Below are 24,943 nucleotides of genomic sequence, written 5' to 3' on the forward strand. Positions count from 1 at the left end.
GATGTCAGAAGTTTACATCCAGTTAGGATCACCACTTTATTTGAAGTGAGAGAGAATTATTTATTTTAGCTTTTATTTCTTTCATCATATTCCCAGCGAGTCAGAAGTTTACATACAGTTAGGATCACCACTTTATTTTAAGAATGTGAAATGTCAGAATAATAGTAGAGAATGCTTTATTTCTTTCATCACATTCTCAGCGGGTCAGAAGTTTACATACATCGGGTAGCCTTCCACAAGCTTCCCACAATAAGTTGGATGAATTTTGGCCCATTCCTCCTGACAGAGCTGGTGTAACTGAGTTAGGTTTGTAGACCTTGCTTGCACACGCCTTTTCAGTTCTGCCCACACATTTTCTATAGGATTGAGGTCAGGGCTTTGTGATGGCCACTCCAATGCATTGACTTTGTTGTCCTTAAGCCATTTTGCCACAACTTTGGAAGTATGCTTGGGGTCATTGTCCATTTGGAAGACCCGTTTGCGACCAAGCTTTAACTTCCTGACTGATGTCTTGAGATGTTGCTTCAATATATCCATGTAATTTTCCTACCTCATGATGCCATCTATTTTGTGAAGTGCACCAGTCCCTCCTGCAGCAAAGCACCCTCACAACATGATGCTGCCACCCCTGTGCTTCACGGTTGGGATGGTGTTCTTCGGCTTGCAAGCCTCCCTCTTTTTCCTCCAAACATAACGATGGTCATTATGACCATTATGGCCATTTTTGTTTCATCAGACCAGAGGACATTTCTCCAAAAAGTACGATCTTTGTTCCCATGTTTGGTGCGAAAAGTGCAAATCAATCCCAGAACAACAGCAAAGGACCTCGACATAACCTGAAAGGCCGCTCAGCAAGGAAGAAGCCACTGCTCCAAAACCGCCATAAAATAGCCGGACTACGGTTGCAAACCGGTTGCAAACATTCATCTCTAGGAGACAGAACGCGTCTCCTTCCTGAGCGGTATGATGGCTGCATGGTCCCATGGTGTTTATACTTGCGTACTATTGTTTGTACAGATGAACATGGTACCTTCAGGCATTTGGAAATTGCTCCCAAGGATGACCCAGACTTGTGGAGGTCTACAATTTTTTTGTCTGAGGTCTTGGCTGATTTCTTTTGATTTTCCCTTGATGTCAAGCAAAGAGGCACTGAGTTTGAAGTTAGGCCTTGAAATACATCCACATGTACACCTCCAATTGACTCAAATTATGTCAATTAGCCTATCAGAAGCTTCTAAAGCCATGACATAATTTTCTGGAATTTTCCAAGCTGTTTAAAAGCACAGTCAACTTAGTGTATATAAACTTCTGACCCACTGGTATTGTGATACAGTGAATTATAAGTGAAATAATCTGTCTGTAAACAATTGTTGGAAAGATTACTTGTGTCATGCACAAAGTAGATGTCCTAACCGAGTGGTTGAAAAACGAGTTTTAATGAGTGCAACCTAAGTGTATGTAAACTTCCGACTTTAACTGTATACATATATTTTACAGAGGTCATTTATAGATAGCTAGTCTTTAGTAACCTTGTTATGTAAACATCCTAGGTTTATCTGTGTATGCAGCCTCACACACACACACACACACACACACACACACACACACACACACACACACACACAGATAGAGATGGAAGCTCCTGCATTAATAATGTTGCCCTGGTAACAACCTGTGAATAATGGAGCATGTCTTTGATGTGAAGGAGACAGATGTGACATGGTAAAATGGCAGCAGCGCCCTCCCCCAGCCCCCCCCCCCCCCCCCACACACACACACACACTCCTTCCCCCCCCCCTCTCCGTGTCCTTGACACAGTTATTTAATGTGGTCGTGTTTAATTATCAAATATGGAGCCTGTGCAACCTTGATCTCCTGAAAGCTGGGGTAGAGGGCAACGTCTGGGCACTGGGCTGCTCCGTGGCTCATAATGAAATATGAGCCACGTAAACGCTCAAGGCTGTTACTTTATTTTAGGCTACTGGCAGTCAGCTGCATGAGAAACAGGTTAGCGTACCATTGTGCGGTTGCATGTACTGTAGGTTATATAGGCTTTGAATGATTAACACAATGGAACTTTCTAGCTTCAAAATGAAACGCCTGTGTTGGAGATACATGAATAAGATGAAGAAGAAAGCGGACAGACACACACACAAGATCTTCATATCTACTGCACATCTCTATGAGATGTGGTTTAGCCCCAGCACTCCATTGTTACCTGAGCTACAGCAGTCTAGTGACCTGGTTTCCCTCAGAACCACACGGACTGTGGTGTGACGGGCTCAGCTCGGAAACGTCTCCTATTTCCTGGGGAAATGTTGTTTATCTGAGCTGAACATGGAGTCTGATTGATTGCAGTGAACAGAGACGGTTCATCACTGGCAGCTGACAGTGTGTTTCCAGCCTGCTGTTTGACACTAGGACAGCATCTCATTGTTACCAGCCTGCTGTTTGACACTAGGACAGCATCTCATTGTTTCCAGCCTGCTGTTTGACTCTAGGACAGCATCTCATTGTTACCAGCCTGCTGTTTGACACTAGGACAGCATCTCATTGTTACCAGCCTGCTGTTTGACAATAGGACAGCATCTCATTGTTACCAGCCTGCTGTTTGTCAGAAGGACAGCATCTCATCGTTACCAGCCTGCTGTTTGACACTTGGACAGCATCTCATTGTTACCAGCCTGCTGTTTGTCAGAAGGACAGCATCTCATTGTTACCAGCCTGCTGTTTGACACTAGGACAGCATCTCATTGTTACCAGCCTACTGTTTGACTCTAGGACAGCATCTCATTGTTTCCAGCCTGCTGTTGACACTAGGACAGCATCTCATTGTTACCAGCCTGCTGTTTGACACTTGGACAGCATCTCATTGTTACCAGCCTGCTGTTTGACACTTGGACAGCATCTCATTGTTACCAGCCTGCTGTTTGTCAGAAGGACAGCATCTCATTGTTACCAGCCTGCTGTTTGACACTAGGACAGCATGTCATTGTTACCAGCCTGCTGTTTGTCAGAAGGACAGCATCTCATTGTTACCAGCCTGCTGTTTGACACTAGGACAGCATCTCATTGTTACCAGCCTGCTGTTTGACTCTATGACAGCATCTCATTGTTACCAGCCTGCTGTTTGACTCTAAGACAGCATCTCATTGTTACCAGCCTGCTGTTTGTCAGAAGGACAGCATCTCATTGTTACCAGCCTGCTGTTTGACAATAGGACAGCATCTCATTGTTACCAGTCTGCTGTTTGACAATAGGACAGCATCTCATTGTTACCAGCCTGCTGTTTGACTCTAGGACAGCATCTCATTGTTACCAGCCTGCTGTTTGACACTAGGACAGCATCTCATTGTTACCAGCCTGCTGTTTGTCAGAAGGACAGCATCTCATTGTTACCAGCCTGCTGTTTGTCAGAAGGACAGCATCTCATTGTTACCAGCCTGCTGTTTGACACTAGGACAGCATCTCATTGTTACCAGCCTGCTGTTTGACACTATGACAGCATCTCATTGTTACCAGCCTGCTGTTTGACACTAGGACAGCATCTCATTGTTACCAGCCTGCTGTTTGACAATAGGACAGCATCTCATTGTTACCAGCCTGCTGTTTGACACTAGGACAGCATCTCATTGTTACCAGCCTGCTGTTTGACAATAGGACAGCATCTCATTGTTACCAGCCTGCTGTTTGACTCTAGGACAGCATATCATTGTTACCAGCCTGCTGTTTGTCAGAAGGACAGCATCTCATTGTTACCAGCCTGCTGTTTGACACCAGGACAGCATCTCATTATTACCAGCCTGCTGTTTGACACTAGGACAGCATCTCATTGTTACCAGCCTGCTGTTTGTCAGAAGGACAGCATCTCATCGTTACCAGCCTGCTGTTTGACACTTGGACAGCATCTCATTGTTACCAGCCTGCTGTTTGTCAGAAGGACAGCATCTCATTGTTACCAGCCTGCTGTTTGACACTAGGACAGCATCTCATTGTTACCAGCCTACTGTTTGACTCTAGGACAGCATCTCATTGTTTCCAGCCTGCTGTTGACACTAGGACAGCATCTCATTGTTACCAGCCTGCTGTTTGACACTTGGACAGCATCTCATTGTTACCAGCCTGCTGTTTGACACTTGGACAGCATCTCATTGTTACCAGCCTGCTGTTTGTCAGAAGGACAGCATCTCATTGTTACCAGCCTGCTGTTTGACAATAGGACAGCATCTCATTGTTACCAGCCTGCTGTTTGACTCTAGGACAGCATATCATTGTTACCAGCCTGCTGTTTGTCAGAAGGACAGCATCTCATTGTTACCAGCCTGCTGTTTGACACTTGGACAGCATCTCATTGTTACCAACCTGCTGTTTGACAGTAGGACAGCATCTCATTGTTACCAGCCTGCTGTTTGACAATAGGACAGCATCTCATTGTTACCAGCCTGCTGTTTGACAATAGGACAGCATCTCATTGTTACCAGCCTGCTGGATGACAGTAGGACAGCATCTCATTGTTATATACTGCTATATACCTGATGGTTCATTAGTGTAGGATTCCAATGAGTCCATCCTCCTATAGCTCCGCCCTCTGCTATATATACCTGATGGTTCATTACCATATGCAATAGTAAGTCACTGTGCAGATGATATGATCTATAAAACATCTCATCTTCCACACAACAGGGCATGAATAGATCCATTTGATTTAGAAATCAGTGCTAAAGGTCTGTGCTATGTTAAATCAATCAATCAAATTTATTTTATGAAGCCCTTTTTACATCAGCAGTTGTCACAAAGTGCTTTACAGACAGCCAGCCTAAAACCCCGAACAGCAAGCAAAACAGAGGTAGCTCAGCGTTGAGCTGTTTCTAATAGAGCTCAGTGTTGAGCTGTTTCTAACTGAGCTCAGTGTTGATCTGTTTCTAATAGAGCTCAGTGTGGAACTGTTTCTAATAGAGCTCAGTGTTGAGCTGTTTCTAACTGAGCTCAGTGTTGATCTGTTTCTAATAGAGCTCAGTGTTGATCTGTTTCTAACTGAGCTCAGTGTTGATCTGTTTCTAATAGAGCTCAGTGTTGATCTGTTTCTAATAGAGCTCAGTGTTGAGCTGTTTCTAATAGAGCTCAGTGTTGAGCTGTTTCTAACTGAGCTCAGTGTTGATCTGTTTCTAATAGAGCTCAGTGTTGATCTGTTTCTAATAGAGCTCAGTGTTGATCTGTTTCTAATAGAGCTCAGTGTTAAGCTGTTTATAATAGAGCTCAGTGTTGAGCTGTTTCTAATAGAGCTCAGCGTTGAGCTGTTTCTAATAGAGCTCAGTGTTGAGCTGTTTCTAATAGAGCTCAGTGTTGAGCTGTTTCTAATAGAGCTCAACATTGATCTGTTTCTAATAGAGCTCAGTGTTGAGCTGTTTCTAATAGAGCTCAGTGTTGAGCTGTTTCTAATAGAGCTCAGTGTTGAGCTGTTTCTAATAGAGTTCAGTGTTGAGCTGTTTCTAACTGAGCTGTGTTGATCTGTTTCTAATAGAGCTCAGTGTTGAGCTGTTTCTAATAGAGCTCAGTGTTGAGCTGTTTCTAATAGAGCTCAGTGTTGAGCGCTATAAGTTGATTAAAAGCATTATTATCGTATCTCCTAGCCTCTCTTCATCACATGATTACATATGCCCTCTCTTATGACCGAAAATAACTTCTGGACATCAGATCTGTGATTACTCACCACAGACTGTCAGAATCCTTTTTGTCCTTTAATGAGTCCAATGTGAATGACATACTGCTTTCCCAGGAACAGGCCCAGATCCCCATCGTTTGCGTGAAGAGGAGGCGGAGAAAAAGGGGCCAGAGGGCTGCCTTCTGAGAATTCGTAGGCAATCTAATAAACTTACACTGCCTTCCATTCTGCTAGCATACATGCAATCTTTGGAAAATAATAATCGATGACCTACGCAGAAGATTACACTACCAATGGGACATTCAAAACTGTAATATCTTATGCTTCACGGAGACGTGGCTGAACGACTCATACAGCTGGCTGGTTATACACTGTATCGGCAAGATAGAACAGCGGCGTCTGGTAAGACAAGGGGCGGCGGACTATGTATTTTTGTGAACAGCAGCTGGTGCACGATATCTAAGGAAGTCTTGAGGTTTTGCTCGCCTGAGGTAGAGTATCTCATAAGATGTAGACCGCACTATCTACCTAGAGAGTTTTTCATCTGTATTTTTTGTAGCTGTCTACATACCACCACAGACTGATGCTGGCACTAAGACCGCACTCAATGAGCTGTATTCCGCCGTTAACAAACAGGAAAAAGCTCACCCAGAGGCGGCGCTCCTAGTGGCCGTGGACTTTAATGCAGGGAAACTTAAATCCGTCTTTCCAAATTTCTATCAACATGTTAAATGTGCAACCAGAGGGGAAAAAAAACTCTGGACCACCTTTACTCCACACACAGAGACGCATACAAAACTCTCCCTTGCCCTCCATTTGGCAAATCTGACCATAATTCTATCCTCCTGATTCCTGCTTACAAGCAAAAATTAAAGCAGGAAGCACCAGTAACTCGATCAATAAAAAAAGTGGTCAGATGAAGCAGATGCTAAGCTACAGGACTGTTTTGCTAGCACAAACTGGAATATGTTCCAGGATTCCTCTGATGGCATTGAGGAGTACACCACATCTGTCATTGGCTTCATCAATAAGTGCATCAACGACGTCGTCCCCACAGTGACTGTACGTACATACCCCAACCAGAAGCCATGGATTACAGGCAACATCCGCACTGAGCTAAAGGCTAGAGCTGCCGCTTTCAAAGAGCGGGACTCTAACCTGGAAGCTTATAGGAAATCCCGCTATGCCCTCTGACGAACCATCAAAGATGCAAAATGTCAATACAGGACTAAGATCGAATCATACTACACCGGCTTTGACGCTCGTCAGATGTGGCATGGCTTACAAACCATTACAGACTACAAAGGGAAGCACAGCCGCGAGCTGCCCATTGACATGAGCCTACCAGACAAGCTCAAGAAAACGTACATTGCAGAAATCGTAACTCATCACTGCTGTAAATGGTTTATGGAATTGAGAATGGAATTTTCCATTCCTGGGTTTAAACAGGATTTTTGTCAATGTTGTTGTTGCTTAAAATAGCTACCAGTTGGATCCCTGGTTTATGGGGAGAATGGTACTGTGTTAATCATGTCAGAAGATGACAAGGCTAATCCCCTCCCTCGATGGGCCGCCACTGCCCCGCCCTCCCTTATTCTGCCTCGGTGGGCCAACACTGCCCGTCCCTCCCTCATCCTGCCTCGATGGGTTGCCACTGGCCCTGCCTCCCTCCCTCATCCTGCCTCGGTGGGCCAACACTGCCCCTCCCTCCCTCATCCTGCCTCGATGGGCTGCCACTGGCCCTGCCTCCCTCCCTCATCCTGCCTCGATGGGCCGCCACTGCCCCTCCCTCCCTCATCCTGCCGCCACTTTTATTCGCTACAGTCTGTCATCTAAATGTGCTTTATTGGAATGGCTCTTGCAGATAGGGTTTGTGACTAGCGTGAAATAACAGAGATAGCGAGAGAGATGCAGTAAATAACATGGAGGAGGAGAAAGAAAACAGTGGTGCGTAAATCCTCTTTACCCTGGTGTTTTTAATCTCTCCCTCGGCTCAGTTCTGGCTGAGGCCTTACGAATGTCGTCAATCAAACAGAGTGACAGCAGCGTGTCTAGTGGAGGGGGATGGGGAGGCGGGACTTAGCAACAGATAGAGCCCTAGTAGCCTAGAGCCACTCAATCTCAATTAATCTTTCCACAATCTTCTTCTCAACAGTATTGGAGGAGAAGGTCCAAGGTCCCTCCTCTCTTACCTCTCCTGTTGAGAGGAAGGACGAGGAGAGAGGATCGAGGAAAGATTAATTGAGACTGAGCTCTATCGATTCTGAATTGAGAAAGACCTTGTACTAAAACACATGACTGCTGCCCCGAGAAGTTCTGTTTTTGAAGTTTTCCCTGCATGGAGCAGGTTTAGACCTTACCAGGTTTGTGTTGGGTAAAAGACAGGAAGTGTGTGTGAGAGAGTAGGATTGATCGTCTGTCTGTCTGTCTGTCTGTCTGTCTGTCTGTCTGTCTGTCTGTCTGTCTGTCTGTCTGTCTGTCTGTCTGTCTGGGTACTGTACCCCATGCTAAAGGTCAACGCTAAATGCCACAAAAGGCAGAGCATTTTAGTTGATAACAGAAAACGGCCATGGTCTGTTCGCCAACAGCCTGGGATCACTGGAGACCAACTGATAGACTGTTCACCAACAGCCTGGGATCACTGGAGGCAAACTGACAGACTGTTCACCAACAGCCTGGGATCACTGGAGACAAACTGATAGACTGTTCACCAACAGCCTGGGATCACTGGAGACAAACTGATAGACTGTTCACCAACAGCCTGGGATCACTGGAGACAAACTGATAGACTGTTCACCAACAGCCTGGGATCACTGGAGACAAACTGATAGACTGTTCACCAACAGCCTGGGATCTGTTGTGTGTTGCTACAGTATGCAGTCTCCTTTGGTAGTGAATCCAGTCCATTTCAGACTATTGATTGAAAAAGTCAATTATGATGTTGTTATATAGTAATGCTGGACACTATTCAACACCTAGAGGCCTGTCAGCTGTCTCTATCCAGCTGTGATAACAACCTTTCGCCTGGGAAGGGGGTGAATGTGAGAGTCGTGGACATGAAAGAAGTGAGGAGGAGGAGGAGGTGATAGAATGGATAAATGTAATAGAGGGAGGGGTAATCAACTGGAGAGAAATTACTGATGACAGGAGGAAAAAGCAGGAGGGAAAATCAGACTACTGAAAACAAACAATGAGGAGAAGACAATATTCCTCACAGTGAAATGAAAATAAATACAAAAAGAGAAAGAGAGAGAGAAAGGGAGAGCAAGAGGGAGAGAGAGAGAGGGGAATACAACAACAAAAGAGAGAAAGGAGGGAGGCTTTTAAGAGTCTGACTATCCTGTACTGTGGGCCGCTGTTCCTTTCAGAGCCGATACTCAATTATTAAAGACCTACTGACGACTGGGGAGAGAGAGGGAAGGAAAGAGCGAGTGAATGGGAGAGAAAGAGAGAGGGAGTTGGGAAAACCTTATCTGACATTAAAACATAGGATCACACCAATGTGCACACACTGGTTCAATCAACCTTGTTTCCACATCCTTTCAAGGAAATTACGTTGAACCAACGTGGAATAGACGTTGAATTGACGTCTGTGCGCATTGGGATCTGAGCCTGCCTCACCCTCACCTGAAAATAACTGTAATTTGTTGATTTGGACATAAAGAACATGAGTTTCCATGTCTATGAAACATTGAGTCTCTTGCCGACTGACTCGCAGTGTACAGAAATAGAAACGTTATCGTTGACATCAAGCTCAAGCTGGTTCTTACTGTATTCCGCCATTGTGTATTTGACAGCAATCACACGATATGGTTTCCCATCTGTCCCGACAACAAAGCATCTCAGAACATAAAATGGCCGAGGCTTTTGTCGAGTTTAGATGAAAACCTTTGAGAGAGGCTTTCTAAATGCATGACATTATGACAACTGACTTAGAATGATTGAGAGTGCAGTATTGTTTTAATGTACATGTTATGTTGATGGAATAAATAACAGATTGAAGTGAACTTAAAGAAATGTGTGAGTAACGCCCTGACCTTAGAGCCTTTTTTATTGTCTATTTTGTTAGGTCAGGATGTGACTTGGGTGGGCATATCTAGGTTTCTATTTCTTTGTTGCCCTAGTATGGTTCCCAATCAGAGGCAGCTGTTTATCGTTGTCTCTGATTGGGGATCATACTTAGGCAGCCCTTTTTCCTCACCTGTGATTGTGGGATCTTGTTTGTGTGTAGTGGCTTTCTGCACTGCATGTAGCTTCACGCTCGTTTTTGCATTTTGATGTTTTTTCCGGTGTCATTTTTATTAAAAGTAAAATGTACGCCTACCACGCTGCACCTTGGTCCAGTTCTTCAGACGATCGTAACAGTGTGTTACATAACAAATCTGCCAACTCCTTTCAGTTTAGTCTCTCTCTCTCCTTCTCCCTCCCTACCCCTCTCCCTCACTACCTCTCTCTTGCTCTACCCCTCTCCCTCCCTACCCCTCTCCATTATTTAACTTATAATTCACTGTATCACAATTCCAGTGGGTCAGAAGTTTACATACACTAAGCTGACTGTGTCTTTAAGCAGCTTGGAAAATTCCAGAAAATTATGTCATGGCTTTAGAAGCTTCTGATAGGCTAATTGACATAATTTGAGTCAATTGGAGGTGTACCTGTGGATGTATTTCAAGGCCTACCTTCAAACGCAGTGCCTCTTTGCTTGACATCATGGGAAAATCGAAAGAAATCAGCCAAGACCTCAGACAAAACATTGTAGACCTCCACATGTCTGGTTCATCCTTGGGAGCAATTTCCAAACGCCATCTGTGCAAACAATAGTATGCAAGTATAAACACCATGGGACCACGCAGCCGTCATACCGCTCAGGAAGGAGACGCGTTCTGTCTCCTAAAGATGAACATCATTTGGTGCAAAAAGTGCAAATCAATCCCAGAACAACAGCAAAGGACCTTGTGAAGATGCTGGAGGAAACAGGTACAAAAGCATCTATATTAACAGTAAAACGAGTCCGATATCGACATAACCTCAAAGGCCGCTCAGCAAGGAAGAAGCCACTGCTCCAAAACCGCCATAAAAAAGCCAAACTCCTGTTTGCAACTGCACATGGGGACAAAGATCATACTTTTTGGAGAAATGTCCTCTGGTCTGATGAAACAAAAATAGAACTGGCCATAATGACCATCGTTATGCTTGGAGTAAAAAGAGGGAGGCTTGCAAGCCGAAGAACACCATCCCAACCATGAAGCACGGGGGTGGCAGCATCATGTTGTGGGGTTGCTTTGCTGTAGCAGGGATTGGTGCACTTCCCAAAATAGATGGCATTGTGAGGAAGGAAAATTATGTGGATATATTGAAGCAACATCTCAAGACATCAGTCAGGAAGTTAAAGCTTGGTCGCAAATTGGTCTTCCAAATGGACAATGACCCCAAACGTACTTCTAAAGTTGTAGCAAAATGGCTTAAAGACAACAAAGTCAAGGTATTGGAGAGGCCATCACAAAGCCCTGACCTCAATCCTATAAAAAAATGTGTGGGCAGAACTGAAAAGCATGTGTGAGCAAGGAGGCCTGCAAACCTGACTCAGTTACAGCAGCTCTGTCAGGAGGAATGGGCCAAAATTCACCCAACTTATTGTGGGAAGCTTGTGGAAGGCTACCTGAAACTTTTGACCCAAGTTAAACAATTTAAAGGCAATGCTACCAAATACTAATTGTGTATGTAAACTTTTGACCCACTGGGAATGTGATGAAAGAAATGAAAGCTGAAATAATTCATTCTCTCTACTATTATTCTGACATTTCACATTCTTAAAATAAAGTCGTGATCCTAACTGACCTAAGACAGGGCATTTTTACTAGTATTAAATGTCAGGAATTGTGAAAATCTGAGTTTAAATGTATTTGGCTAAGGTGTATGTAAACTTCCGACTTCAACTGTATTTATAAAGCCCTTTAACATCCACAGATGTCATGAAGTGCTGTACAGGAACCCAGCCTAAAACCCCAAACAGCAAGTAATGCAGATGTAGAAGCACAGTGGCAAGGAAAAACTCCCTAGAAAGGCAGAAACCTCGGAAGAAACCTAGAGAGGAACCAGGCTCGAAGGGGTGGCCAGTTCTATGAGAGTACATGGCCATGAAGGCCAGATTGTTCTTCAAGATGTTCAGAAGGAGATAAGACAGGGGGAAGGACTCTAACCTTGAGGGATTTTGTCTGCTGTGTCTGTATGTCTGTCTAATCATGACAATGCTTCAGTGAAGGTGGTTGCCAGCTCGTTTGACTCAAAACTAGGAGAATTCTGAGAACTCTGAGAACTATGAGAACTCTGAGCCATCCACAATGCTATGTAGACTAGATTCATTATCAAAGAATTGTCCTGTTCTAACATATCTGAAATGCATACCGTATACAGCTTGACTTGTTGTGGATCGCTCGTATCCCTACTAAGCAGCGACTCCAAAGGGATAACAAATATTCGGTTCATCGCCATAACGTACTAATGTGATACTTTATGATACTAAGGGTTCTCTCTCTCTCTCTCTCTCTCTCCTCAGTCTTTGCAGTAGCAGCCAGTCTTCTCGTGGTTTGGAGGCCGACGCCCATCTCACTACCCAGAAGCCATGGCAGATGAAGCGGACATGCGCAATGAGCTGGAAAACCTGCAAGCGAAGGCAGATCAGATAGCAGATGAGGTAAACACACACACAACCCTCACACAAACCTCTGTCACACATCTCACATACCCCTCACACAAACCACACACACCTCACACACACCTCACACACACCTCACACACCCCTCACACACATCTCTCACACAACCCTCACACACCTCACACACAAACCTCACACGTGAGTGACAGCTCACAGTAGACGTCATCATTTCATTCACACAAATGAGATCTACATCAGGGCTCATATCTGAAACGCGTCTTAGAGTAAGAGTGCTGATCTAGGAACAGTATTGTATTTTAGATCAAAATGAATACGATTATATGGACAGGGGGGCACCTGATCCTAGATCAGAATTTCTACTCTGATATGCTTTTTGGAACACCTGAGACAGAAGCAGGCCACTAGACATCTGTTCTGTATCAGAGCTCTATCAACTAGACATCTGTTCCGTATCAGAGCTCTATCAACTAGACATCTGTTCTGATTCAGAGCTCTATCAACTAGACATCTGTTCCACATCAGAGCTCTATCAACTAGACATCTGTTCCATATCAGAGCTCTATCAACTAGACATCTGTTCCACATCAGAGCTCTATCAACTAGACATCTGTTCTGTATCAGAGCTCTATCAACTAGACATCTGTTCCACATCAGAGCTCTATCAACTAGACATCTGTTCCACATCAGAGCTCTATCAACTAGACATCTGTTCTGTATCAGAGCTCTATCAACTAGACATCTGTTCCACATCAGAGCTCTATCAACTAGACATCTGTTCCATATCAGAGCTCTATCAACTAGACATCTGTTCTGTATCAGAGCTCTATCAACTAGACATCTGTTCTGTATCAGAGCTCTATCAACTAGACATCTGTTCTGTATCAGAGCTCTATCAACTAGACATCTGTTCTGTATCAGAGCTCTATCAACTAGACATCTGTTCTGTATCAGAGCTCTATCAACTAGACATCTGTTCCACATCAGAGCTCTATCAACTAGACATCTGTTCCACATCAGAGCTCTATCAACTAGACATCTGTTCTGTATCAGAGCTCTATCAACTAGACATCTGTTCTGTATCAGAGCTCTATCAACTAGACATCTGTTCTGTATTAGAGCTCTATCAACTAGACATCTGTTCCACATCAGAGCTCTATCAACTAGACATCTGTTCTGTATCAGAGCTCTATCAACTAGACATCTGTTCCACATCAGAGCTCTATCAACTAGACATCTGTTCTGTATCAGAGCTCTATCAACTAGACATCTGTTCTGTATCAGAGCTCTATCAACTAGACATCTGTTCCGTATCAGAGCTCTATCAATTAGACATCTGTTCCGTATCAGAGCTCTATCAACTAGACATCTGTTCTGTATCAGAGCTCTATCAACTAGACATCTGTTCCACATCAGAGCTCTATCAACTAGACATCTGTTCTGTATGAGAGCTCTATCAACTAGACATCTGTTCCGTATCAGAGCTCTATCAACTAGACATCTGTTCTGTATCAGAGCTCTATCAACTAGACATCTGTTCTGTATCAGAGCTCTATCAACTAGACATCTGTTCTGTATCAGAGCTCTATCAACTAGACATCTGTTCCACATCAGAGTTCTATCAACTAGACATCTGTTCCGTATCAGAGCTCTATCAACTAGACATCTGCTCCATATCAGAGCTCTATCAACTAGACATCTGTTCTGTATCAGAGCTCTATCAACTAGACATCTGTTCCACATCAGAGCTCTATCAACTAGACATCTGTTCCACATCAGAGCTCTATCAACTAGACATCTGTTCTGTATCAGAGCTCTATCAACTAGACATCTGTTCTGTATCAGAGCTCTATCAACTAGACATCTGTTCTGTATCAGAGCTCTATCAACTAGACATCTGTTCCGTATCAGAGCTCTATCAACTAGACATCTGTTCCACATCAGAGCTCTATCAACTAGACATCTGTTCCACATCAGAGCTCTATCAACTAGACATCTGTTCTGTATCAGAGCTCTATCAACTAGACATCTGTTCTGTATCAGAGCTCTATCAACTAGACATCTGTTCTGTATCAGAGCTCTATCAACTAGGCATCTGTTCCACATCAGAGCTCTATCAACTAGACATCTGTTCTGTATCAGAGCTCTATCAACTAGACATCTGTTCTGTATCAGAGCTCTATCAACTAGACATCTGTTCCGTATCAGAGCTCTATCAACTAGACATCTGTTCCACATCAGAGCTCTATCAACTAGACATCTGTTCTGTATCAGAGCTCTATCAACTAGACATCTGTTTTGTATCAGAGCTCTATCAACTAGACATCTGTTCTGTATTAGAGCTCTATCAACTAGACATCTGTTCCACATCAGAGCTCTATCAACTAGACATCTGTTTTGTATCAGAGCTCTATCAACTAGACATCTGTTCTGTATTAGAGCTCTATCAACTAGACATCTGTTCCACATCAGAGCTCTATCAACTAGACATCTGTTCTGTATCAGAGCTCTATCAACTAGACATCTGTTCCACATCAGAGCTCTATCAACTAGACATCTGTTCTGTATCAGAGCTCTATCAACTAGACATCTGTTCTGTATCAGAGCTCTATCAACTAGACATCTGTTCCACATCAGAGCTCTATCAACTAGACATCTGTTCTGTATCAGAGCTCTATCAACTAGACATCTGTTCCGTATCAGAGCTCTATCAATTAGACATCTGTTCCACATCAGAGCTCTATCAACTAGACATCTGTTCTGTATCAGAGCTCTATCAACTAGACATCTGTTCCACATCAGAGCTCTATCAACTAGACATCTGTTCCACATCAGAGCTCTATCAACTAGACATCTGTTCTGTATGAGAGCTCTATCAACTAGACATCTGTTCCGTATCAGAGCTCTATCAACTAGACATCTGTTCTGTATCAGAGCTCTATCAACTAGACATCTGTTCTGTATCAGAGCTCTATCAACTAGACATCTGTTCTGTATCAGAGCTCTATCAACTAGACATCTGTTCCACATCAGAGCTCTATCAACTAGACATTTGTTCCACATCAGAGCTCTATCAACTAGACATCTGTTCTGTATCAGAGCTCTATCAACTAGACATCTGTTCTGTATCAGAGCTCTATCAACTAGACATCTGTTCTGTATTAGAGCTCTATCAACTAGACATCTGTTCTGTATCAGAGCTCTATCAACTAGACATCTGTTCCGTATCAGAGCTCTATCAACTAGACATCTGTTCCGTATCAGAGCTCTATCAACTGTTTTGTCCCATTTTAGCTACACTGTAATTCGTACCTAACGGGAGACAGCCTATCTGGGGCTTTGCAAGTCATGAATTAGATTAATATTTGAGTGCTGTTTGACTATAAATAGGCTGTATTGCTCTAAACTAAGCTGAGTCAACCAGACCCTGCTGTGTTTACACAGCTTGGTCACTCAATATGTCAATCAGCTTTGGACTTATATTGAGCACTGTGTTTTGGTTTCCAAGGATAGAAAGAGATCAAATCTGTGTATGTAAATCACAATAGGACAATTTTTTTTATAAAGCTCATTGATGCTGATCCATATTTATTTAACTGTATCTATTGAACACTGTCTAACAGTATACCCATTTGGCTTCCATGGAGAGAAAGAGATCTCATCTTTATATAGATTATGATAGGACCTTTGTTGATTCTTTGAGGTAGAGCCAGTACTAGGACTGCCTGCCAGGGGTCAATAATAACAGACAACCAGCCATGGACTGATTTGTCAGCCAAATCCCACTTTGTGTCAAGAGCACTTGAGTATTTGGGCCTGCTAGTGGGGGGGGGGGGGGGGGGGGAGGGGGGGATGGGGGGGAGTCTTTCCAAAATGGCTGTCGGTCTGCTCTGGGTTGGTAGTCAAAAAGATGACAACATTTGATATAATCACAGATCAACAAAGATGCATCTCCTGTCTCGTGACCTATCATGTGTCTTTGAGAAAAGTGTAATATGATGCATTATTATAATTACCCCGTCTGTCGCCCCGCAGGGTGAACGTGTGGCATCTGAGGTCGGTAACAGAAGGCATTGTCTAATATCTCACCCTTACTTCACAACGGTCGCATGTAGCCCACTGTCCTTGGGTTCATTTGATCACAGATTGACAATGCGTTAGAAATCTCACATTAACAATCCCCCATTAATAATCTCACATTAATAATCCCTGGCTCAGTTGTCTTGCTATCCACGTCACTGTTATTCTCTCACTATTCTCCTCTGTCATCGAGCCCTGCTTTTCAACTAGCGTTAGTCAGCCATAAACTATATTTGCCATAAACTAAATATCATGGTTATGTGTCCTACTGTGTCTATGTCCCTGTGGTTTTGCTGTGGGTGTTTTGTGTGGGTGAGGTTTTAGACAGTGTTAACTGTACATCTCTCTGGCCTGTCCTTTTCTAAGGAGTGGGGCGCAGCCTTAATTCAGATCGGCAGAATAATAGACTAGCTCAAATGGACCTATTAAACATTCATGAAGAGATAATGTAATCCAGCCAGGCTCTGGAGAGAGAGGGAGACAGGAGAAGGGGAGAGATTAGAGATGTGGAGGGAGGGAGAGTGGAGGGAGAGTGGAGGGAGAGTGGAGGGAGGGAGGGAGGGAGAGTGGAGGGAGGGAGGGAGAGAGGGAGGGAGGGAGAGTGGAGGGAGGGAGGGAGGGTGGGAGGGAGACATTTAGAAGGAAATATAGGTATGTAAAAGCAGATTGTTGGAAAAGGAGGGAGGGAAGAGTGAGGAGAACAGGTGATACATTCAGTGGGAATGTGAAAACTTGGTAGCTCACTGTATCCATGTTAATGGCACACCCTCCTATAGACCGGGAGCTCCAAATATTGGCACAGTGACTCAATTGTTGTTGTTTTGGCTCTGTACACCAGCGTTGTAATTTCTAAACAGTTCACCCGATATGGATGAAAATACCCTCAAATTAAAGCTGACAGTCTGACCTTTAACCTCGTAGTCATTGTATCATTTCAAATCCAAAGTGCTGGAATACAGAGCTGAAATACTAACCCAGTCAATACAGGAGGGTATCCGATTATTATTTACTTTTTGTATTATGTAATGATTATTTCGTTTATGAAATGGATTCAATAGAGTTGATACCAGCACTGGTTACAGGTGTATTCATTACCAGGTGTGTTTATTACCAGGTGTGTTCAATTCCAGGTGTGTTCATCACCAGGTGTGTGGTACAGTACAGTAGTAGAGAAGAGATTCATCTGACAACTCTCTAATATGGGTGTTTTCTTTCCACAGTCACTGGAGAGCACTCGGCGCATGCTGGCCATGGTGGAGGAGGTAAGGTCAACTTAACATTACACACACCACACACCACACATACACACCACACACCACACATACACACCACACACTACACACCACACACCACACATACACACCACACACCACACATACACACCACACACTACACACCACACACCACACATACACACCACACACCACACATACACACCACACACCACACATACACACCACACACCACACATACACACCACACACTACACACCACACACCACACATACACACCACACACCACACATACACACCACACACTACACACCACACACCACACACTACACACCACACACCACACATACACACCACACACCACACATACACACCGCACCCCACACATACACACAGCACACATACACCCACCACACACCACACATACACCCACCACACACCACACATACACACAGCACACATACACACACCACACACCACACTACACACCACACATACACACAGCACAGATACACACACCACACACCACATACACACACCACACACCACACACCACATACACACACCACACACCACACCACACACCACATACACACACCACACACCACAGCACACCACACCACACAGCACACACCACACCACACCACACAGCACACACCACACCACACACCACACCACACATACACACCACACATACACACCACACTACACACCACACACAGCACACCGCACACCACACATACACACCACACTACACACCACACACCACACAGCACACAGCACACAGCACACCACACATACACACACCACACACCACACAGCACACAGCACACATACACACACCACACACCACACAGCACACAGCACACCACACATACACACACCACACACCACACACCACACACCACAGCACACACAACACCACACACCACAGCACACACCACACATACACACACACACCACAGCACACCACACCACACACCATACACCACACAGCACACCATACACCACACAGCACACCATACACCACACACCATACAGCACACAGCACACACCACACATACACACACCACACAGCATACCACAGCACACACCACACACCACACCACACACCACACACCACACAGTTTTCTTATTCAAATTGAGAGACAGATCTAATTTCCTGATAGGATGTAAGCGGCTGTACTTCCTTTAAGGTGAATGGAGAGTTTGGTCCGGGTTTGATTACATTAATGTTTCTGTAAAATAGCACATCTCCTTACATCATAGAGCGTGAATCTGCCCAGTCGAGGGACTAGCATCACTCCAACTTGCCGGAAGACAAATGGCTGAGTAGTGATTTTTAAATGTACTGTCAATCTGTGGCTATATCTGTTTCCTGAGTGCTTTAAACGGTATAGACAGACAGAGGATGAAGGGCCAATATCCCAGCATGTATTATGCATGAGTAGCTCTCAATGTGACTCCCCAGATGGTCTCATCCAGGGGATATAGGCACATACATCACCCTGGCTGTCTGTAAAGTAGAGCTGGACACAGTCTCTCCATGGTCCATATAATCCTAGGCCTGGGGCGGCGTAGCCTAGTGGTTAGAGCGTTGGACTAGTAATCGAAATGGTAGCAAGTTCGAATCCCAGAGCTGAAAAGGTACAAATCTGTCGTTCTGAACAAGGCAGTTAACCCACTGTTCCTAGGCCGTCATTGAAATTAAGAATTTGTTCTTAACTGACTTGCCTAGTTAAAGAAATATGGTAATGCTCCACCAGCTAAAGCCCTGAAGGGGTTTATCGAAGGACTATGGTAATGCTCCACCAGCTAAAGCCCTGAAGGGGTTTATCGAAGGACTATGGTAATGCTCCACCAGCTAAAGCCCTGAAGGGGTTTATCGAAGGACTATGGTAATGCTCCACCAGCTAAAGCCCTGAAGGGGTTTATCGAAGGACTATGGTAATGCTCCACCAGCTAAAGCCCTGAAGGGGTTTATCGAAGGACTATGGTAATGCTCCACCAGCTAAAGCCCTGAAGGGGTTTATCGAAGGACTATGGTAATGCTCCACCAGCTAAAGCCCTGAAGGGGTTTATCGAAGGACTATGGTAATGCTCCACCAGCTAAAGCCCTGAAGGGGTTTATCGAAGGACTATGGTAATGCTCCACCAGCTAAAGCCCTGAAGGGGTTTATCGAAGGACTATGGTAACGCTCCACCAGCTAAAGCCCTGAAGGGGTTTATCGAAGGACTATGGTAATGCTCCACCAGCTAAAGCCCTGAAGGGGTTTATCGAAGGACTATGGTAATGCTCCACCAGCTAAAGCCCTGAAGGGGTTTATCGAAGGACTATGGTAACGCTCCACCAGCTAAAGCCCTGAAGGGGTTTATCGAAGGACTATGGTAATGCTCCACCAGCTAAAGCCCTGAAGGGGTTTATCGAAGGACTATGGTAATGCTCCACCAGCTAAAGCCCTGAAGGGGTAGGGTTTATCAAAGGACTATGTGCATAAGTAGTATGTCATGTATGCATAGTCACTTTAACCATATGTACATACTACCTCAATCAGCCTGACTAACCGGTGTCTGTATATAGCCTCTCTACTGTATATAGCCTCTCTACTGTATATAACCTCTCTACTGTATATAGCCTCTCTACTGTATATAACCTCTCTACTGTATATAGCCTCTCTACTGTATATAGCCTCTCTACTGTATACAGCCTCTCTACTGTATACAGCCTCTCTACTGTATATAACCTCTCTACTGTATACAGCCTCTCTACTGTATATAGCCTCTCTACTGTATACAGCCTGTCTTTTTACTGTTGTTTTATTTCTTTACTTCTTTACTTTACTTACCTTTATTGCAATATTGGTTAGAGCCTGTAAGTTAGCATTTCACTGTAAGGTTGTATTCGGCGCACATGATAAATAAACAAGTGATTTGATTACAAATCCTAGAATAGTGTGTTCTTTGTTCCAATATTGTTGTTCATTCACACATTGAAGATTGACATCAAAACATCACTTTTATAATTGTAACTCTTTGACGGCTATGAGGCTGGGTTGTGGAGATAAATAACATATTACTTTAGCTACCGAGGCAATGAGAAACCCATCCCACCCACCCAGGTTAATACTCTATCAACCATCCTCTGTAGCACAGGAACACTAACAGGGTGAGAGTTGAACAAGTGCTCTCCCACTGACAGGGTGAGAGTTGAACAAGTGCTCTCCCACTGACAGGGTGAGAGTTGAACAAGTGCTCTCCCACTAACAGGGTGAGAGTTGAACAAGTGCTCTCCCACTAACAGGGTGAGAGTATAACAAGTGCTCTCTCACTAACAGGGTGAGAGTTGAACAAGTGCTCTCTCACTAACAGGGTGAGAGTTGAACAAGTGCTCTCCCACTAACAGGGTGAGAGTATAACAAGTGCTCTCCCACTAACAGGGTGAGAGTATAACAAGTGCTCTCCCACTAACAGGGTGAGAGTTGAACAAGTGCTCTCCCACTAACAGGGTGAGAGTTGAACAAGTGCTCTCCCTGTGTTGTGTGGGCTTTGAAATCTTCAACACTAGGCTAATATAATCAGGCAAGAGTATCGGTGCAGGGAGAGTATCTGTTCAGCGCTGCTCAAATCAAATCAAACTGTATTTGTCACATAGACCTTACCGTATGTAGACCTTACCGTGAAATTGTTACTTACAAGCCCTTAACCAATAGTGCAGTTCAAGAAGAGTTAAGAATTTACCAAATAGACTAAAGTAAAACAAAAAATAAAGAATAAAAAGTAACACAATAAGAATAACAATAATGAGGCTATATACAGGGGTCACCGGTACCGAGTCAGTGTGCAGGGGTACAGGTTAGTCGAGGTAATTTGTACATGTAGGTAGGGGTGAAGTGACTATGCATAGATAATAAACAGTGAGTAGCAGCAGTGTACAAAAAGGGAGGGAGATCCATGTAAATTGACCGGTGGCCATTTTATTAATTGTTCAGCAGTTTTATGACTTGGGGGGTAGAAGCTTTTGAGGAGCCTTTTGGTCCTAGACTTAAGCGCTCTCTTTGACTGATGGAGTGATGTTACGCTTTATAGAGGTTGTGAATGTGGTTAGTGTTGGGTTATCTATCTGTCTGATGTAATGTTGTCAGCTCTGCCTCTGGCCTATAGTCTAGCTTTACACAGCCCCAATAAACTGAGTTACCCTCTGAGCCGCCCTGTTATGCAGCATTATAACACTCTAGTCTAGCTTTACTCAGCCCCAATAAACTGAGTTACCCTCTGAGCCGCCCTGTTATGCAGCATTATAACACTCTAGTCTAGCTTTACTCAGCCCCAATAAACTGAGTTACCCTCTGAGCCGCCCTGTTATGCAGCATTATAACACTCTAGTCTAGCTTTACTCAGCCCCAATAAACTGAGTTACCCTCTGAGCCGCCCTGTTATGCAGCATTATAACACTCTAGTCTAGCTTTACTCAGCCCCAATAAACTGAGTTACCCTCTGAGCCGCCCTGTTATGCAGCATTATAACACTCTAGTCTAGCTTTACACAGCCCCAATAAACTGAGTTACCCTCTGAGCCGCCCTGTTATGCAGCATTATAACACTCTAGTCTAGCTTTACTCAGCCCCAATAAACTGAGTTACCCTCTGAGCCGCCCTGTTATGCAGCATTATAACACTCTAGTCTAGCTTTACTCAGCCCCAATAAACTGAGTTACCCTCTGAGCCGCCCTGTTATGCAGCATTATAACACTCTAGTCTAGCTTTACTCAGCCCCAATAAACTGAGTTACCCTCTGAGCCGCCCTGCTATGCAGCATTATAACACTCTAGTCTAGCTTTACTCAGCCCCAATAAACTGAGTTACCCTCTGAGCCGCCCTGTTATGCAGCATTATAACACTCTAGTCTAGCTTTACTCAGCCCCAATAAACTGAGTTACCCTCTGAGCCGCCCTGTTATGCAGCATTATAACACTCTAGTCTAGCTTTACTCAGCCCCAATAAACTGAGTTACCCTCTGAGCCGCCCTGTTATGCAGCATTATAACACTCTAGTCTAGCTTTACTCAGCCCCAATAAACTGAGTTACCCTCAGTTATAAATAACTCTAATAATGTTGTCATTGACTGAGATGACATAGATTTGCGTTTTATTCATTTATCAAAGAGCTTTATCTGTAGCTACAGTATATACATCACTTGACACGTGATGATCCTGGTGGGACCACCTGTTTAACATTCAGTGAAGCATCAGGCATAAATTCCAGATTAATATTTCAATCCAAAGATTTGAACATGTCATGCCTGCTCCTGCTCCCCCTCTCTGGCACTCCAGGGCGCCAGGCGGCCCGTCATTACACACACCTGTCACCATCGTTACGTGCATCAGCGCTTCATGGAACTCACCTGGACTCTATTACCTTATTGATTGCCTCCCCTATATCTGCCACTTCCTCAGTTTTTTTCCCCGTGTCTGCATTAATGTCGTTTTGTTTGTCCCCAGTCCAGACGCTGTCCTTGTTTCGTTTCATGTCCGTTATTAATAAGCAAGTACTCCCTGTACTTGCTTCTCGTCTCCCAGTGTCTGTCCTCACAGAACAAACCAGTGACGGAGGGGTTAAATCTATCAGTCTATCCCCCATATAAGCTTTGAGCCATTCAAGATAAGGAGAGACAGACAGTATTATAAAGTCTGTTATTTCAGGACTCTGTGGAAGTGGTGGAGGGAGACAGACAGTATTATAAAGTCTGTTATTTCAGGACTCTGTGGAAGTGGTGGAGGGAGACAGACAGTATTATAAAGTCTGTTATTTCAGGACTCTGTGGAAGTGGTGGAGGGAGACAGACAGTATTATAAAGTCTGTTATATCAGGACTCTGTGGAAGTGGTGGAGGGAGACAGACAGTATAATAAAGTCTGTTATATCAGGACTCTGTGGAAGTGGTGGAGGGAGAGAGCATGAGGAAAAGAATCAATGCTGCTGGTTGGTGGCTGTCTCCAGAGAGACGGGATCTGATGGACATCTGTAAACCCCTAATTTCTCACAGACAGACAGACAGACAGACAGACAGACAGACAGACAGACAGACAGACAGACAGACAGACAGACAGACAGACAGACAGACAGACAGACAGACAGACATTGAAGAAGATAGTCCAGATTGTAGAATTTTGAAAAACTTGGCCCAGATTTGAGTGTGTAAACAAGGTGACACTGACAAAAGCTGAAAACTTTGCACCCGGTGCAAACCATAGACAACATATCTATGGTGAAAACACTTCTGAAATCTGGCCTGCCCTTACTGAATGGTTGGTGGGACAGTAGCAGCTTCAATGCCTGTCTAACACACAGTAATACTGTCTCCATGTAATTGGGTCGTTGTGTAAAATTGATCCATAAATAATACATGTTGGAAAGAAGCATCTGGTGCTATCAAGTCTATTTCCATGTCTCATAGGCCTACTTCCTCCTCATTTCTCATATTATCCCTCTTATTATCCAAGATGGCATAGCAGTCAGACGTCTTTTGTCCTCGTCTTGACGTGTCCCGAGTATATATATATTTACATCTTTTCTTCGCATATCTTTTTATATATTTTCTTCTAAAAACACAACTTCAAAACACTCTCCTGCAACCAGCCTCACCAAGTAAAAAATAAAATATCATTTACCTCAAATCTGAAATCCACGCTAGCCAGAAGTTAGCCAGTTCACTAGCTAACGTTGGAGTTCAGCTAACCACGGTTGGCGGTCATCAGCTATCCCTTAGCTCAAAAAGCTATCGCCAGTTTTGTACAACGCGACTCAGACCAGAACATACCGGACCTATTTTGATCACTTGGCTAAGCATGCCTCTCCTTAATGTCAATATGCCTTGTCCATTGCTGTTCTGGTTAGTGTTTATTGGCTTATTTCACTGTAGAGCCTCTAGCCCTGCTCATCATACCTTATCCAACCTCTCAGTTCCACCACCCACACATGCGATGACATCACCTGGTTTCAATGATGTTTCTAGAGACAATACCTGCTCCTTTTACTCTCTGTTCCGGACGTCCTAGACGACCAATTCTCATAGCTTTTAGCCGTACGCTTATCCTACTCCTCCTCTGTTCCTCTGGCAATGTAGAGGTGAATCCAGGCCCTGCAGTGCCTAGCTCCACTCCTATTCCCCAGGTGCTCTCTTTTGATGACTTCTGTAACCGTAATAGCCTTGGTTTCATGCATGTTAGCGTTAGAAGCCTCCTCCCTAAGTTTGTTTTATTCACTGCTTTAGCACACTCTGCCAACCCGGATGTCCTAGCC

General features: G+C 44.1%; 1 protein-coding gene across 1 annotated transcript in view; it reads left to right on the forward strand.

The window, feature by feature from the left end:
• LOC115172942 (synaptosomal-associated protein 25-B) overlaps positions 1–24,943 on the forward strand; it is a 68,764-nt gene that overhangs the window by 18,541 nt on the left and 25,280 nt on the right. The window contains exons 2-3 of the mRNA XM_029730833.1: positions 12,219–12,356; positions 17,636–17,677. Coding sequence (XP_029586693.1) covers positions 12,285–12,356; positions 17,636–17,677 — 114 coding nt within the window. The 5' untranslated portion in view covers positions 12,219–12,284. The remainder of the gene's footprint in view (positions 1–12,218; positions 12,357–17,635; positions 17,678–24,943) is intronic.

The sequence above is a fragment of the Salmo trutta genome, chromosome 33 (genome assembly GCF_901001165.1).
Source record: "Salmo trutta chromosome 33, fSalTru1.1, whole genome shotgun sequence".
Taxonomy (NCBI): Eukaryota; Metazoa; Chordata; class Actinopteri; order Salmoniformes; family Salmonidae; genus Salmo; species Salmo trutta.